The following is a 14,023-nucleotide window of genomic DNA, read 5'->3' on the forward strand; positions in this document are numbered from 1 at the left end:
AGCACTGCATTTAATGTATATCGAAATTAATCTTTATATATGCAATATATATAACATGTTCAATACTGAGATTATAGTTTTACGGCTTGCGCAATGACGTTTTTCACATATCTGGTATAAAGTTGTGAAGTTACAGTGTTTATTTGCGCAAAAGTCTTTGCAACGATGAAGCCAACTGAAACTGTATGAGGTTTGAAGAGCTTCACAGAAATCGTGTCTCAACCCTCCAAAATGTCATGTTGCGCCAACACGTAGGACAAAAATAAAAGAGAAAGAAGAGAAAAGAGAAAGTCAGTTCTGATATGACACCAAAGTCATCTACTATACTTCCTGTGGAGCCCAGAGCCCAGAGGATGTGCAGCTGGCATGCAGAGATGAAGCTTTCCTGGGGGGTTGGTGCACACTGCATTCACTTCCTACACCCCCACCCCTCATACATGATGGCACCTCTCTCATGGTTTCCCAGATAGACAGCTCAAGTCCAGATGGTTCAGTATGATAGGAGTAACAAGGCCTACAGCGCACCATAAAACTCTAGCTTTTTGGCATTAGGCCGTAAAACTCTTCTCTGTGTCTTTAATGTCACCAGAAAGGAGGTGCAACCTCTGAATTTGAAATATTTAGGCAATCGTGTTACAGGCATGTACGCAGGCAATATTTTCCCCACTTCTTTCCTGTCTAAGGTAGAGTTTGGGGAACAAATAGTTAAAGATGTAGACAACCTTTTGGGAAGTGGTGTCACTCAAATCCAGCTTCCTGTTTTGCCTGTTTGGTACTGAGAGCATTATGGAGTTGAAAGCAGTGTGGAATTTGAGGGCAGATGGAAAATGAGCGTCAGCGCAAAGCAAACAGTAAAATTATACTAAGGAGCTTGCGGTCCTTTCTTTCCTCAATCAGCAAATCATACTGTTAATGTACTACAAGGTCATCTTAGTATATATAGTATATCAAGGCTTTTGCAGGATGTGCAACCAATATCCCACCATCTTGCTAAATCATTTGAGATTTCCTGTTAAATAGAACTAAGATGGTTATCCATACATCATTGTCTATCTAGACACAGGCTTGCAGGCCCACTTCCTGAAATAAGAGGACTCTGGGCTCTGTGATAGCACAAACTTGGAACAGTAATAGCAAAAACTGACCACTTCCTGCCTAATCTGAAGTGAACTGATAATTAGCAAGTCTTTCAAAGCCTTCCTTCTAAACTGTTACAGGTCTAGTGACAGTTTTGTGTTTTATTGTTTACTGTTACCATTCAGGTTTTTAATGAGAAAACTGTGGGATTCATTGCCAGATGTCAAGGTGTAAAGGTCAGAGTTCAGACGAGGAACCGCCCTGGAATTCTTTTCAAAAAATGGCTGGCAGACTGTGTTCAGTGTTGTTGTTTGATTGAAATACAGCAGGCTGCGGAAATGAGTCACTCGTTGAAAGGGAGCTTCACTTACCCTTGGGATACTCCCATAATCAGTATTATCCCTGAAAGAAAACACTTTCAGTGGAACAGTGCAATCAAAAAGCTCTGCAGCCATGTTAACTGCTTCCTGTATTTGGCAAAACAAAAGAAAGCTGGTTGCACATTCTTCTCGTCAGTGTGCTTCCTTTTTGACACTGACGTAAAGTACAAGTCAAAGGTGCAGCAAAAACAGAAAATTAGCAATTTTAAAGATATAAGAAGATATATTTGTTTTTGAGTCTGGACCTTTTTCAGCATTATGTGTAGATATGTGCTGTGTGTGTGTGAGTACACTATATGTTTTGCCTTTTAAATTTTGCAGTTAATTTATATACATCTATATTAGAGTCAGAACATTTGTATATAAGCTAAACTTTCTCTCCAGCCACAGTTTTATACTTTATTAGTGTTCTGTTGTTGGTCAGACTGCTGAGCTTTACTGCCACCTACTGATGTAAATAATAAAAACAATTCTGAAACACATCTCTGGAGCCAGTTTTGTTCTTGTATATATCAGAGATTTTCCATTTACGTAAGTGCTTGCACAGCTTATGCTATGATATAATTATTTAATGAATTCTCAGTGTGGGAAACTTTAAATTGTATGCAAAGTGCACTGCACTGTTTGTCCGCCTCTGAGTCAGGAGATGCAGAAAGTTTTGAAGTTGTTAAACTGGCAAATTGATATGTGTCCTGTATGTTTTAAACGTGAACAATAGATTAGAAAACACTGTACATTGTGATTGCTATAAAATACTTTGGAGGTTTTGGGGACTTTGGGGAGACTTTATGGGGAATTGGCTAGAAAGGGTTGAGCTGCAGTTCTGCTGGTTTGAGGAGTCAAATGAGTAACTTTGCAGTAATGATGTGCGATTAAACACTGAAAGATTCAGTAGTTCATACAGTGTTCAACAATGCTCCTATCTGTTATTTTTCTGGCACATTAAACTAAATGTGTTTATATGTTTGTTTATATTCCTCCAGGGTACAGAACTAAATTAGTCCTTCTTAAAAATACTCCATGTTGGCTTTTGTTCTAAAAGTTTTTCAAAAAACAAAAGTGAAACACATTTTAAATGATCTTTAAGATGAAACAATGCAGTCAGACAGACTCATCTTTCTGACTTTCACTTTTAGTTTATTGTGCTTTGTGTTGAGTCGATCCAAAATAACAGGTTTAGAATCGATTTATTATTGTTGATGGTGTTGTAATAACACAATATTTTGCACATACAACTTAAACATGAACATCTAACTTTTTTCTGCCATCTTCAGACATCCAAATGTCTTTTCTTTTCTTTTCCAAGTTGCACTTGAACTTGATGTGCAGTCATGTCACAGACATGTATTGTCATGCAGCTGTGCTCTCACACATGTCGGCGCATGCATGCAGCTGCTGCAGCACATCACACCGTGTGCATGACACATTGTTACAGATAGCCTAATCAAAGCTAATGATTGTGCAGATTTTCTACAGGGAGGCTGAACACTACACTGCCTCGTCAAAAAATCGCAACTTCATAATGTTAAATCGCGGGGTAAATAATCATTCTTTAGTGATTAAATAGTTAAATTAAGTATATTTTTTTTACTCTATGTGATGTTATTATTAATAAACATTTGCTCTGTTGGGGTTTGTTTTTGTAGTTCTTTTCACTCAGGCATATCTCGGACAGTTTGTTTTTGTAGTTCTTTTCACTCAGGCATATCTCGGACAGCACGGAACGCCTTTATAAAGAGCGTCTCCGTCTCTTGAACCGTCTCAGTTGTCGGTGAGGCCGGCGGGGCGGATCCCACGCTTACAGTGAAACAGAAAAAATAAACCAACAACAATAACAGCAATAACAACAAACAACAACTTGGCCGCTTCGTATATATCGCTACCAAGCTCCCCCCCGTGGATATATAACATCAAGGTGGGTGGAAACAGCGGCCGTGCTAACGGAGGAGCTAACGGCGCTAACGGCCGGCAGTTGGTTAGCACGCGTCGCTGCTAACAGATGCTAACGGCAGTGAGGCCAGGCCTTTCTCTTTTTCTTTCTCTCTCTCTTTCTCTACTTCTTATTTATTTATTTCTTACTCATATAGAGATAACACCGGCGAGCTGCTCCACTTATCTCCAGACAATAGCAGCCCGAGGTATGCAGCTTTTGTAGGCGGGAGATTCCCTCCAGTTTACACACAGTTTGACCAAAGTTAGCCGGCTGTGATGGTGAAAGCTGCACTGCAACACTTGTTTTAGTTACGAAGAAGCTACACTGCATGTTCAAGACTATGTGTGTCCTTTTTAAAACGTGACGACAGTGATACTGCACCACCTGTAGTAGCAGCTGAGCTCTTACTGTTTTGTTTGTGCTGTTAAAGTCCCACCTTCAGCCGCTTATAGCCCCTTTTTGTTGCTCTATATGTTACAAATTTACCTTAATCCAACACATATTCATCTCTCTGTGACGTCGATCTGTTTGTTAATCTATGTATCAAGGCCTGCTGTGTTGTGCAATGTCACGATATGTCGTGTATACCACAGTCAACATGCAGTAAATGAAACTAAACAGTCTTAATAAACATTTTTAGGTTGTTGTTAAGTAAGATTTTCAATGTCATGTGAATATTTGGTGGTCTGTGTTCGTAAAAACTGATGTCTTTTGAGAAGAAAAAGCAATTTCATGATGCCACTTTGTGTAAAGTGTGATGGACGTTTTTCATTATTTTGCAGGGATGCACCGATATAACTTTATCTCTCCTGATACCACGATCGATAACTCAACTTCTGATATCTATTACCAATGCAGTTCCGGTGCTCTTGTTTCCCTAAATTTAAAATCCGTATGCTCCAATGCATAAAAGTCATTGTAAGCGTCTTGATGCAAGGCAATATGAGGTCAGGGATTTCCACGGCACTTAAAGCTGAGTCAGGGGGGGGGCGGCCTGCTGTAGGTACAGTTGTGCAATGTCTTGTATGATGGCGCTGACAAAGAAACTGTGACTAAAATGATACAGATCCACAGGATCTGACTCCCACTATTCCTTTTTTAACTAACGATTGGAAAGATAATGGCTAAGGAAAATATTGTAGCCTTAATGCAGTGACAGTCCTCAATACTCGTTATGCAGCATTTATTAACTTTTATTAATCTGTCTAATAGTTTCGACAGCTAATGCTGATGAGTCATTTTCATTTACTCATCATAATGAATAATTTTTGGGTTTTGTTTTTTTTTATGCTGTATTGTCTCTAGAAGTTAACCTTCCACTCTTTCACCATTTCTAGATGCCCTCTGTGATGAATGCAAATGGGACAGCACTGTCCGTCAGCCCAGATGTGGGATCCGCTCCAGGGTCAATGGGCAATTTTGCACTTGGTGGACAGTCCGAAGTCTTGAAACAAGTGCTGGGTGTCATCGACAAAAAGGCTCGCAACATGGAAAAGAAAAAGGTGAGTGGTGTCGACAGCATTTGTTCAGGATCTTTACTGATAACATGGAGCTACATCCCCCATGTATAAATTATGAGGCACGTCCGGTGTCACACTCAGAAATCCATAGATTAAGAGCCCTAAAAGACTAAAGCACTGACATGAAGGATTTCTCTACTTAATGAGTTATAAATCAGAACTGTTTGCTGACTTTTGAATGTTCTATTACAGAGCAAACTGGACGATTATCAAGTCAGGAAGAATAACGGGGAGCGTCTCAATCAGGACCAGCTGGTGGGTACACTGCATCATCTTGTACACAAATAATCCTATAATTCTTTGAAAGATTTTTCAAACAAGCAATGTGTGCAATGTCTCTTCTTCCTTTTAATTTCAGGAGGCTTTATGTAAATACCAGGAGATCATGAATAACTTGGAATTTGCCCGAGAGTTGCACAAGACGTTCATCGCAATGGGGCAAGATGTAAGGATGACTCAGGTTTTCTGAAAAAAAAATGTTCCCTCTGAGTGGTGTCAACCATGACTTGCAGTAATTTGACTTTCTGTGGCTGTGGTGTACATTATCATCAGATGCAGAAGGTGGTGAAAAAGTCTGCGCGGCGGGAGCAGCTGCAGCGGGAGGAGGCAGAGCAGAGGAGGCTGAAGACAATTCTGGAGCTGCAGTTCCTCCTGGACCGACTCGGTGATGAAACTGTGCGGCAGGACCTGAAGCAGGGAGTCAGCGGCTCACCGCTGCTGACAGATGCAGACCTCGCAGCCTTTGATGAGTTCTACAAGTTAGTGGGGCCAGACCGTGACCAAAACATCAGGTTGGTCTAAAGTACTGCAGTCTGGATGAATTTGTAATGCAAAAGACTTCTTCTGCTTCAAAGGATCCTTACAACTTATCTGTGAACTTACAGGTTGGCTGACCAGTATGAAGAAGCGTCTGTGCACCTCTGGGACCTGCTGGAAGGGAAGGACAAAGCTGTAGTCGGAACAACGTGTAAGTCAAATTTAACTTTTAGCCTTAGAGTGTTTGCACAGTGGTTATTAGGACTCAATATCTTGGTTAATGATTACTTTGGCTAATTACTGTTGGCACAAGCAGTAACAGTCAGTCGACGAATCAAATTAGCAGCTTTTTTAGATCCGTTAATAATTTGTCATAAAAAAAATCCACTGGTTCTTACGTGTCAAATTTAAACATTTGCTTTGTTTTCTCAGTCATCTATCATAAAGTAAACAGTGTTCGACTGTTTGATAGAAAAAACAAGGATGTGACATTTTATAGACCAGCTTTTATCTTAGAGGAAATAACTGTTATATAAACGAATATTAAATGATTTGTAGTTGCAGCCCTGCTGTAATTCAAAACACACTGGCTTCATTTCTATGCCCAGCTGGTGGTGAAAATTATTGGCAGGACATTTTATCACATGGTTGGTGACGGAGCAGTCATCAGCTTTTTATTGTATTGAAGTTGACCATAAGTAATTTGTCAAACACTTTTGAGCGATCACAAGGCAAGATAGATAAAGATGGTCTAAACAAAACCTCCTTGTACTGTAAGAAGGCACCGCCGGCCATTAGCCTTAGTCTTAATATGTTACTATAGCATGTGCATTGTATTTTGTTAATGCAGCTTGTGTGCAGCGCTCTGATGTGAATAATCAGGGCTTGGGGATATTGATGTACTGCATTCTCAGCAATCTGGCCTCAGGGCTCGCACTGCTGCATTCTGCTTGGGGGGCTGAGCACTGTGGGCTTATCCTGACTCAGCACCGGGGCAGGGTGCCAGTGGCCCTGTCGCTTGTGGTTTCACTGGTCAGACCTCTGGAGCCATATTAGGATACTGGTGACCCAGTTCACTGTAGTGACACCAGCCAACTCTTTCACCTCAGTGACAAGGTCTCACTTGGTGACTCAGGGTGATATTTATTCAGGCGACAGCAGACTGCTTGGCATGAGGCAGTGAAGGAAATAACAGTGACCTGCTTTGCCTGAAGATCCAGTGGCGCAAATGCCTGAGCTAGCTTAAGGGATCTTCGAGTGTTTTCTAGTGAAGTACAAGTCACGATTGTGTTCGGGTGACATACTTTTAATCCAGTCAGTCAACAACTTAGGGCATTTTAGTTTCCAGCAGGCTTTAGAGTTTATTTTAAAATCACAAACTGTTGCCATATTTTCCAGTTCATTCTGTGATCATAGCATTATGGCACTTTGGCATTTAAAGCCCTGAAATATATTATTATTATATCTCAGTAAATAATGTCTTGAGGAAGCTGATGACTTTATTTGATGAAGATGATCTGTGTTTTTTCAGTTGTAAGATTTGAGTTACTGACTAACTCAGCTTCAGATGCTTTAGGGTGGCGGCACAGCCCTGATGTTTAATAATAAATAAAAGCACTGTATTTGTCTTTATAGCTACAGTGTGCGCTGTCTGCCTAGTTGAACTTGTTAATATGATCACGTGACCTCCGTCACCTCATCTCTGCCATGATCGGCACAGGCAGTCTAGAACAAAATGTTTTTTTCTATTCAGTCAATGAATTGTGCGATTGTTATGATTTATTATTATATGATGATTGAATGTCTGTTTTGTGACTTGACTTTCCATCAAAGTATTTACGGTCTGATTCTTTATCTAGACAAGGCACTGAAAGAGACTTTGGACCAGGTTCTGCTGAGTGGGTACTTTGACCGGGTTCCAGCTCATCAAAACGGCGTGTGTGAGGAGGAAGAGGAAGAGTCATCCTCAGCAGCAGCGGCGGTGGCGGTGGCGGCGGCAGCAACAGCAGCGGTAGTAGCTGAATCGTCAGAAGCAGAAGAGCAGACTGTTGATCCAGGTCCTGACCATTACCCCTGAAGTCATGCTGCACAAAGCGCTCTATTTTTAAAATGCTAATGCAATCAAGCAATAAAGAAATCAGCAGTGCATTCTCTAAATTGTTTTACTCTTTACAGAAACCGAAATAATTGAAGAGTTCACAGAACCCATTGCGGTTGAAACGACAGAGGTGAGATTGATTTACCCTTTCCGGTGAAGTCTTCAGGGCCGATATTATTTTATGCTGATGTTTGTTTTTCTTCCCCTCAGTTTGTAAACAGACAGTTCATTCCAGACGGCGCTTACAGCGGTGGTGAAAAGGAGCAGGGGGATGAGTGGACCACGGAAACAGAGGTATGCTGCAAGGATATCATTTTTCATGGATTTTTTACTTTTCAAACTCCTGCTGATTATCAGCCTCTCTTTCTGATTTTAACTTTTTAATGTATTCTTAAAGTAATCTGGCATTGAATGACCTCCATTTTTTTATAAATCTGGTTTTAACAGCTGAGTGTTTGACGCATTTCAGTGGAAGTATATCCTGATTTAATTAACACATTATAAAACAAATTAAGATCGTTTAATAGCACAGGAAAAGTGTGCAAAAATTCAAAGGTTGTCAAAACCGTTGCATGACTTGTAGGATCAACTTGGAGCTTAATGAGTTGACAAGGATGGATTTTAAAGCTGCATTACAAAGTGAACTTTTTAAATGGCTACAGGACTTTGTTTGGGATTTGCATGTCACCTTTCAGCCAATATTTGGAGTAAAGAAATACTTTTGCTACTGTAAATGCAGCCACAAAACAACAAGCTGCACTTTGCTCAGACTAGTGCCCAGTTACTACTGTTGTCACATGACATCTGTGTTTCCTTCTGCATTTCATGTCGCCGCAGATTGTGTAATATTCAAATGAGTCAGTGCATCATATCAAATTACCATGACTTGTTTTGAAAGACTTGCATTTTGTAGTGACAGTGAGCATGCAGACAATCATGTACCTGATGGACATGATTATTGTAGACCAGAAAGGCCATAGTGTACCCTGTTTTATAACAATTACAGTATGCATTCAGGAACACTTGTTGGCAATCGATCAACATTTTAATGGCTCTCTTTAGGGCATGACTGTGCAAACAGAAGCTAACTAGTAACTCTACCACTTGCATGTTTTTTGTGTTTTTCTGTTGTGCATTGTCAAAAAAGATGAATTAATCTGGGATTCAAAGTTGTGGGGAAAAACGAAGCACTAAAAGTTCCTTCAGGGAGTAGTGAATCATTTTGTAGCCACTACACTGTACGTGGGAGGCTCTTCCTCCAATGAGAGCAGTCAGGCGGGTGTCTGCTCACATCCTGTGTGAGTCTGCAGCAAGTGATCTGGTCAGATTGTTGCTCATATGTGCAAGTTCACACTCTGACTGATGAACACATACATAACAAACGTTTTGAACTCTTTCTTCCACTCTCAGGCAGTCAGTGCCATGCAGCAGCCTGTGCAGCCTGCGCCTTCACCTGTTGCCCTGGAGACCCACCCCTTGAACTTAGCGTCTCCTGTGCCGTCTGCTGACCCCATGGCCAGGAAGCAGGTGGTGCAGGACTTAATGGCACAGATGCAGGGAACGTACAACTTCATGCAGGTGAGGACTTTGTGCTTAGAACAAATGTTTACTGTAGATGTTCTGCCTGGTGCTCATCACTTCTCTGCTCTCAGGACTCAATGCTGGAGTTTGACGGACAGCCAATCGATCCTGCCATTGTCTCAGCGCAGCCTATGAAACCCACTCAGAACATGGACTTACCACAGATGGTGTGTCCTCCAGGTATGTTATACGAAGAGAAACTCAGTTCAAATGTCACAAGCTGTGTAAAAATGACTCTTGAGTGCTTGAAATGGCTTTTCTGGTTCACTAAGGTGCAATACTCAAATCTTCTTAGTTCACCCAGAGTCCCGGCTATCGCAACCCAACGCTGTTCCTGTCCAACCTGAGCCCACACAAGTGAGTTATTAAACTGGAACGGACAACACTGATTGTGTAGGCGCCCTAAAGAAATTTGAAACAATACTTTTACTCTTTATGTTCTCAGGTTCCAATCGTCTCTCCAACTCCGCCCCCCATGTATCAGACCTCACACACGCCGGACCCACGACCCTCAACAGAATCCATCGACCCCATCCAGGTAAACCATGCTGTTCAATACATTCATTCACTGGTTATGAAAGTAGACAAATTAACAAATCCCCCAGTTGAATTGTTTCTGTTAAATTCTGGTTCTGTTTTTTTATATTGCTGGGTATAGTAGATGAGCCGTAACATGCATGACACTGTATCTGTCACACTGAGTATTGGGGGGGAAAAAAGCTATTAGACATTTGTGTCAAATGCAAATCTGATTTTTAGTTAAACAACTTTTGTAACTCTTTGATTTGGTCAAAAACTTTATTTTATTATGCGTTGTGTAGCTTGAAATATTCTGTTAAATTATGTAAAATAAAAAGGGTCAGAACATATTTATGTATATACCCTAAAGTAAGGTACTGTATAAGCATATGTATGGCGACTCAGCCCTAGTCCTGTATGTCCAAGTATATGGAGTCTAAACACTGTTAAATGTAATCCATGTGTATTTAATTGTAAGTTTCTAGATTATTCAAATAGCCAAGGAGGATTATATAAAACATATTTAATCAACACTTAAACTAATATAAAGGACATTTTTTGACCTCCTGATTTAGTTTTCCGCACCCTACATAAAACCGTTAATACAACTTGGAATGTTTCACTTTTTCAACAGACCTCCATGTCCTTGTCGTCGGAACAGCCTCCACCCTCCACAGCTCTCCCACCTGCCTCTCAAACACAGGTTTTCCAGCCTGTTTCCAAAACTCCTCACAGCAGCGGCATCAATGTCAACGCGGCACCATTCCAGTCAATGCAGACAGTAAGGCCTCTGTGATGACACTTTGTGAAGAAATCTAAAATAATATCTGTACTAAGACCATGTCATGTTTAGGTTAACTCAAAGACTAAAATGTCTGGCCTGTCATGTAGATAAAAAAAGGTCTTTGTGCGTCACTGCCAGTAGAATCAAAATAGAAACACATTAATAACCTCCAGTAGGAATTGCTTGTTGAGCCCTGAAGTGCCCTCTCATCATATTGCAGTTGTATGAGTTTGTAGTGAAGCAGCTCTATCCAGGAAATAGTGAGTAATGGACTTAACTTCTAACAAGCACGTGACCTTTCCTCTGGTTTTGGTTTCACCACAATGTGGCCCTTGTTCACCCCCTCAGGTGTTCAACCTCAACGCCCCGGTCCCGCCAGCTAGTGAGACAGAGGCTTTGAACCAGGCCAGCCAATACCAGAACAGCTACAACCAAGCCTTCAACAGCCAGTCGCAGCATCCTGTGGAGCAGACGGAGATGCAATCGGAACAACTGCAGTCTGGTGAGCAGATTTGCTGTTTTACTTACTGTATTGATTGCATCAGATGTTTGCTGTATGTCCGAGTTTGACTTACATCTGTTTTGGGCCACCCGATTCCGTGTTTTTAGTAGTTGGTGCCTTCCATTCCCAAGACCAGTCAGGAGGCCATCAGCAGGCTTCCCAGCAGGGCCCAGGCTTCGGCAGACAGCCTCAGGCCTTCTACAACAGCAGAGGCATGTCGCGCGGTGGACCTCGTAATGCAAGGGGCATGATCAACGGTTACAGAGGCTCATCGAATGGATTCAGAGGTGAGCTCACAACCTACAGCGACAGATGAATCCTTTGTTTTCACATTCAGACGTGCAATATGAAGCATCGGTGGCTGCACCTGTCTAAAGTAAAGGCTTGTCATTCAGACATCGGTGTCAGAAACATTACAGCTTTATTCAGATGTAATGGGATAGGCGGCATTGATGAGTAGGAAAGTATTCTATATCAAGGCTTATTGATTCATTTGAATTTTAAATTGATTATGAAATGTCAATTAATGACTGCAAGTGAAATAGATTTTCTCATTATAATGGAGCTGTGCTGCCTATTTAGGCATGTAAGATGAAAACAAATCGAGGGAGTGCTGATCTGTTTTTGTTTGTTTGTTTGTTTGTTTTGTTTTCATTTCGTACCTCCTTTGGTGTAAGAACATTCTTCCTACATAAAAAATCTCTAATTTTATTATCTTGCATTCAGGATAAAAATAATTAAGTGATAAATACATTGCAGTGATTTTTAAATGGGAACAAGAAGTGCTTTTATTCCCTCTGTGCATAGCAAACCTCCTGCTGCTGTTAATCAAAAAGTTAATCTGACAGTGTTCTGATTCAGTTGAAATGATGTTTTATGGTCTTTTGTGGAAATGTTACTCAACCTTGAACCACTAAGATTTCTGTTGTCATTACGTAAGAGTCTGAGCTTGTGTTTATTCTAAGTCTCCAGAGAAATATTAAGTTTTCTGTTTCTTTCCTATTTTCAGGTGGCTATGATGGTTATCGTCCTCCTTTTGCCAACACTCCAAACTCCGGTTATGGACCGACTCAGTTCAACACACCTCGGGATTACTCAAATGGGAATTATCAGAGGGTATGAAAGAAGCCTTCAGACCTCACACTGGCTTTATTTATGTCCTCTTTGCTGTCAGTTTCTGAAATGTCTTTATTTTTTTCCCCCCTCTGTTGTTTTAAGGATGGTTACCAACAGAACTACAAGCGTGGAGCTGGTCAGGGACCCAGAGGAGTGTCAAGAGGCAGCACTCAGGCAATACGATCCTGAAAAGGCCTTTCATAATGACTGTGACTGACTAACTTGCACCACACTGAAAATTCAAGAATGCATTTGCCCCAGCTCACTCATGTTCTCTTTTTGTTTGTTCTTCATCAGTGGTATTTTTCCTGTCTCTTAAATCAAAGTAATGCCTGCTTTGATATTTGGAAATATTAAATCATTTAAAGTCTAACACACAAGCTAAGCTGTAAATCCAATCATCGGTTTGCACACGCAGTGTGTTATAATATTCCTGTAAACTTGAAAGATTTCATAAGTTATTTTTTGTATAAAAAAAAAATGCGCCTGCCACTGCTGGTCCAATCCTTGGGAGTTTATTCCCTTTCTCAGTTTCTCTTTTCTGTCATTTTGGTTCTAAAAAATGGATTTTATGTTCAATGAGCTCCCGTTTCCTTGTTTGTAAATTGATGTTGCTTCAAGAGTTTCAATAAAGTTGTGTTGCATACCCATGCTTCAGGCTCAGTTTTCTGCTGTGTCAGTTGCAATAGCAAATAGTGCAGTGGATAATTCTCTATTTTGATTTCTTCATTGTGGCACGGTTCTCTGGGTTCCTCCCACAGTCCCAACATGCATTAATTCTATCTTTAATCTAATTGATGACTCTAAATTGCCCATAGGTGTGAATGTGAGTGTGAATGGTTGTCTCTGTCCTGTGATGAGCTGGGTGTACGCTGCCTCTTGCCCAATGCCAGCTGGGATAGACTCCAGTCTCCTGCAACCCTGATGAGGATAAGTGGTTACAGAAGATGGAAGGATTTATGTTGTGGTTTTCTTTTCTCTTACTTTGAATTCATTCTTTATAATTTTCAACAGATTTGTTACTTTTTTCTTATTTTCGTTGTGAGGTTTTCACATAGCTACAGTCAGTACTTCTTTCCTAAATGCCATGTTGTTCTTACATGAATCTGTTTCTTAAACCAGCTTACACCATTCACAATTAAGTAACTTTAAATGTGTTCCATGTGTGAGGCAACTACAACCAAATGCATAAAAACAGAGGAAATATAATGTAGGAATGCATGAAAAAAAATGTTATCTCTGAAAAAACAAAGTCTTGTTCTCTCAAGAAAATTATCCTGTTATCTTGTGAAAACCAATGACCGTACAAAGAATGTTTTGAAGTTGAAAATATGCAGCACTGGCTGGATGCACTGCTTCTTCCGACCTCCCAGTTGATGGGCAAAGATGTGGAGCATCGATGGACTTCAGACAGGCCAAATGGCGCCTGTAACAGCACTTACCTGTCAATCAAAGCTGTTAATTATGCATGACTTTAAGCTTTAATATAATTTGAATGTTTGAGTTAAAGAAAAATTCACCCTCAGTACAGTTGTCATGAACGTGGAAATTAGCGATAGAGACCAAAACTGTTTTCTGTACCAGGCTGTAATAATTATTTCTGCTGTGAAGTTGGACATTTTAACATGGGGACTTATGGAGACTGACTCACTTTTGCAGCCAGTCTCAAGTGGACACTCAAGGAATTACAGTTTTTTTTAGCACTTCTACATTGGCTTTATTTTCCAGCACTGGAGGAGAAAACAAATGAAATTAAA

The 14,023-nt window shown here is 40.6% G+C and overlaps 1 protein-coding gene across 2 annotated transcripts; it reads left to right on the forward strand.

Moving 5' to 3' along the window:
- The first annotated feature begins 3,200 nt into the window (after nucleotides 1-3,200).
- caprin1b (cell cycle associated protein 1b) lies at nucleotides 3,201-12,918 on the forward strand. Of its 2 annotated transcripts, none has more exons than XM_010757256.3 (18): nucleotides 3,201-3,372; nucleotides 4,728-4,892; nucleotides 5,103-5,165; nucleotides 5,269-5,355; nucleotides 5,463-5,701; nucleotides 5,795-5,877; nucleotides 7,526-7,723; nucleotides 7,842-7,894; nucleotides 7,975-8,058; nucleotides 9,175-9,342; nucleotides 9,417-9,525; nucleotides 9,641-9,702; nucleotides 9,791-9,883; nucleotides 10,499-10,645; nucleotides 10,997-11,150; nucleotides 11,258-11,437; nucleotides 12,160-12,266; nucleotides 12,369-12,918. In XM_010757256.3, the coding sequence occupies exons 2-18, from the start codon at nucleotides 4,728-4,730 to the stop codon at nucleotides 12,453-12,455; spliced, it is 2,079 nt and encodes a 692-aa protein (XP_010755558.3). In that variant the 5' UTR covers nucleotides 3,201-3,372; the 3' UTR covers nucleotides 12,456-12,918. The 2 variants fall into 2 exon arrangements, with proteins under 2 accessions (XP_010755558.3, XP_010755559.3); XM_010757257.3 differs by having other exon boundaries at nucleotides 11,261-11,437.
- The last annotated feature ends 1,105 nt before the right edge of the window (nucleotides 12,919-14,023 follow it).

This window comes from Larimichthys crocea, chromosome XXI (assembly GCF_000972845.2).
Source record: "Larimichthys crocea isolate SSNF chromosome XXI, L_crocea_2.0, whole genome shotgun sequence".
Taxonomy (NCBI): domain Eukaryota; kingdom Metazoa; phylum Chordata; class Actinopteri; family Sciaenidae; genus Larimichthys; species Larimichthys crocea.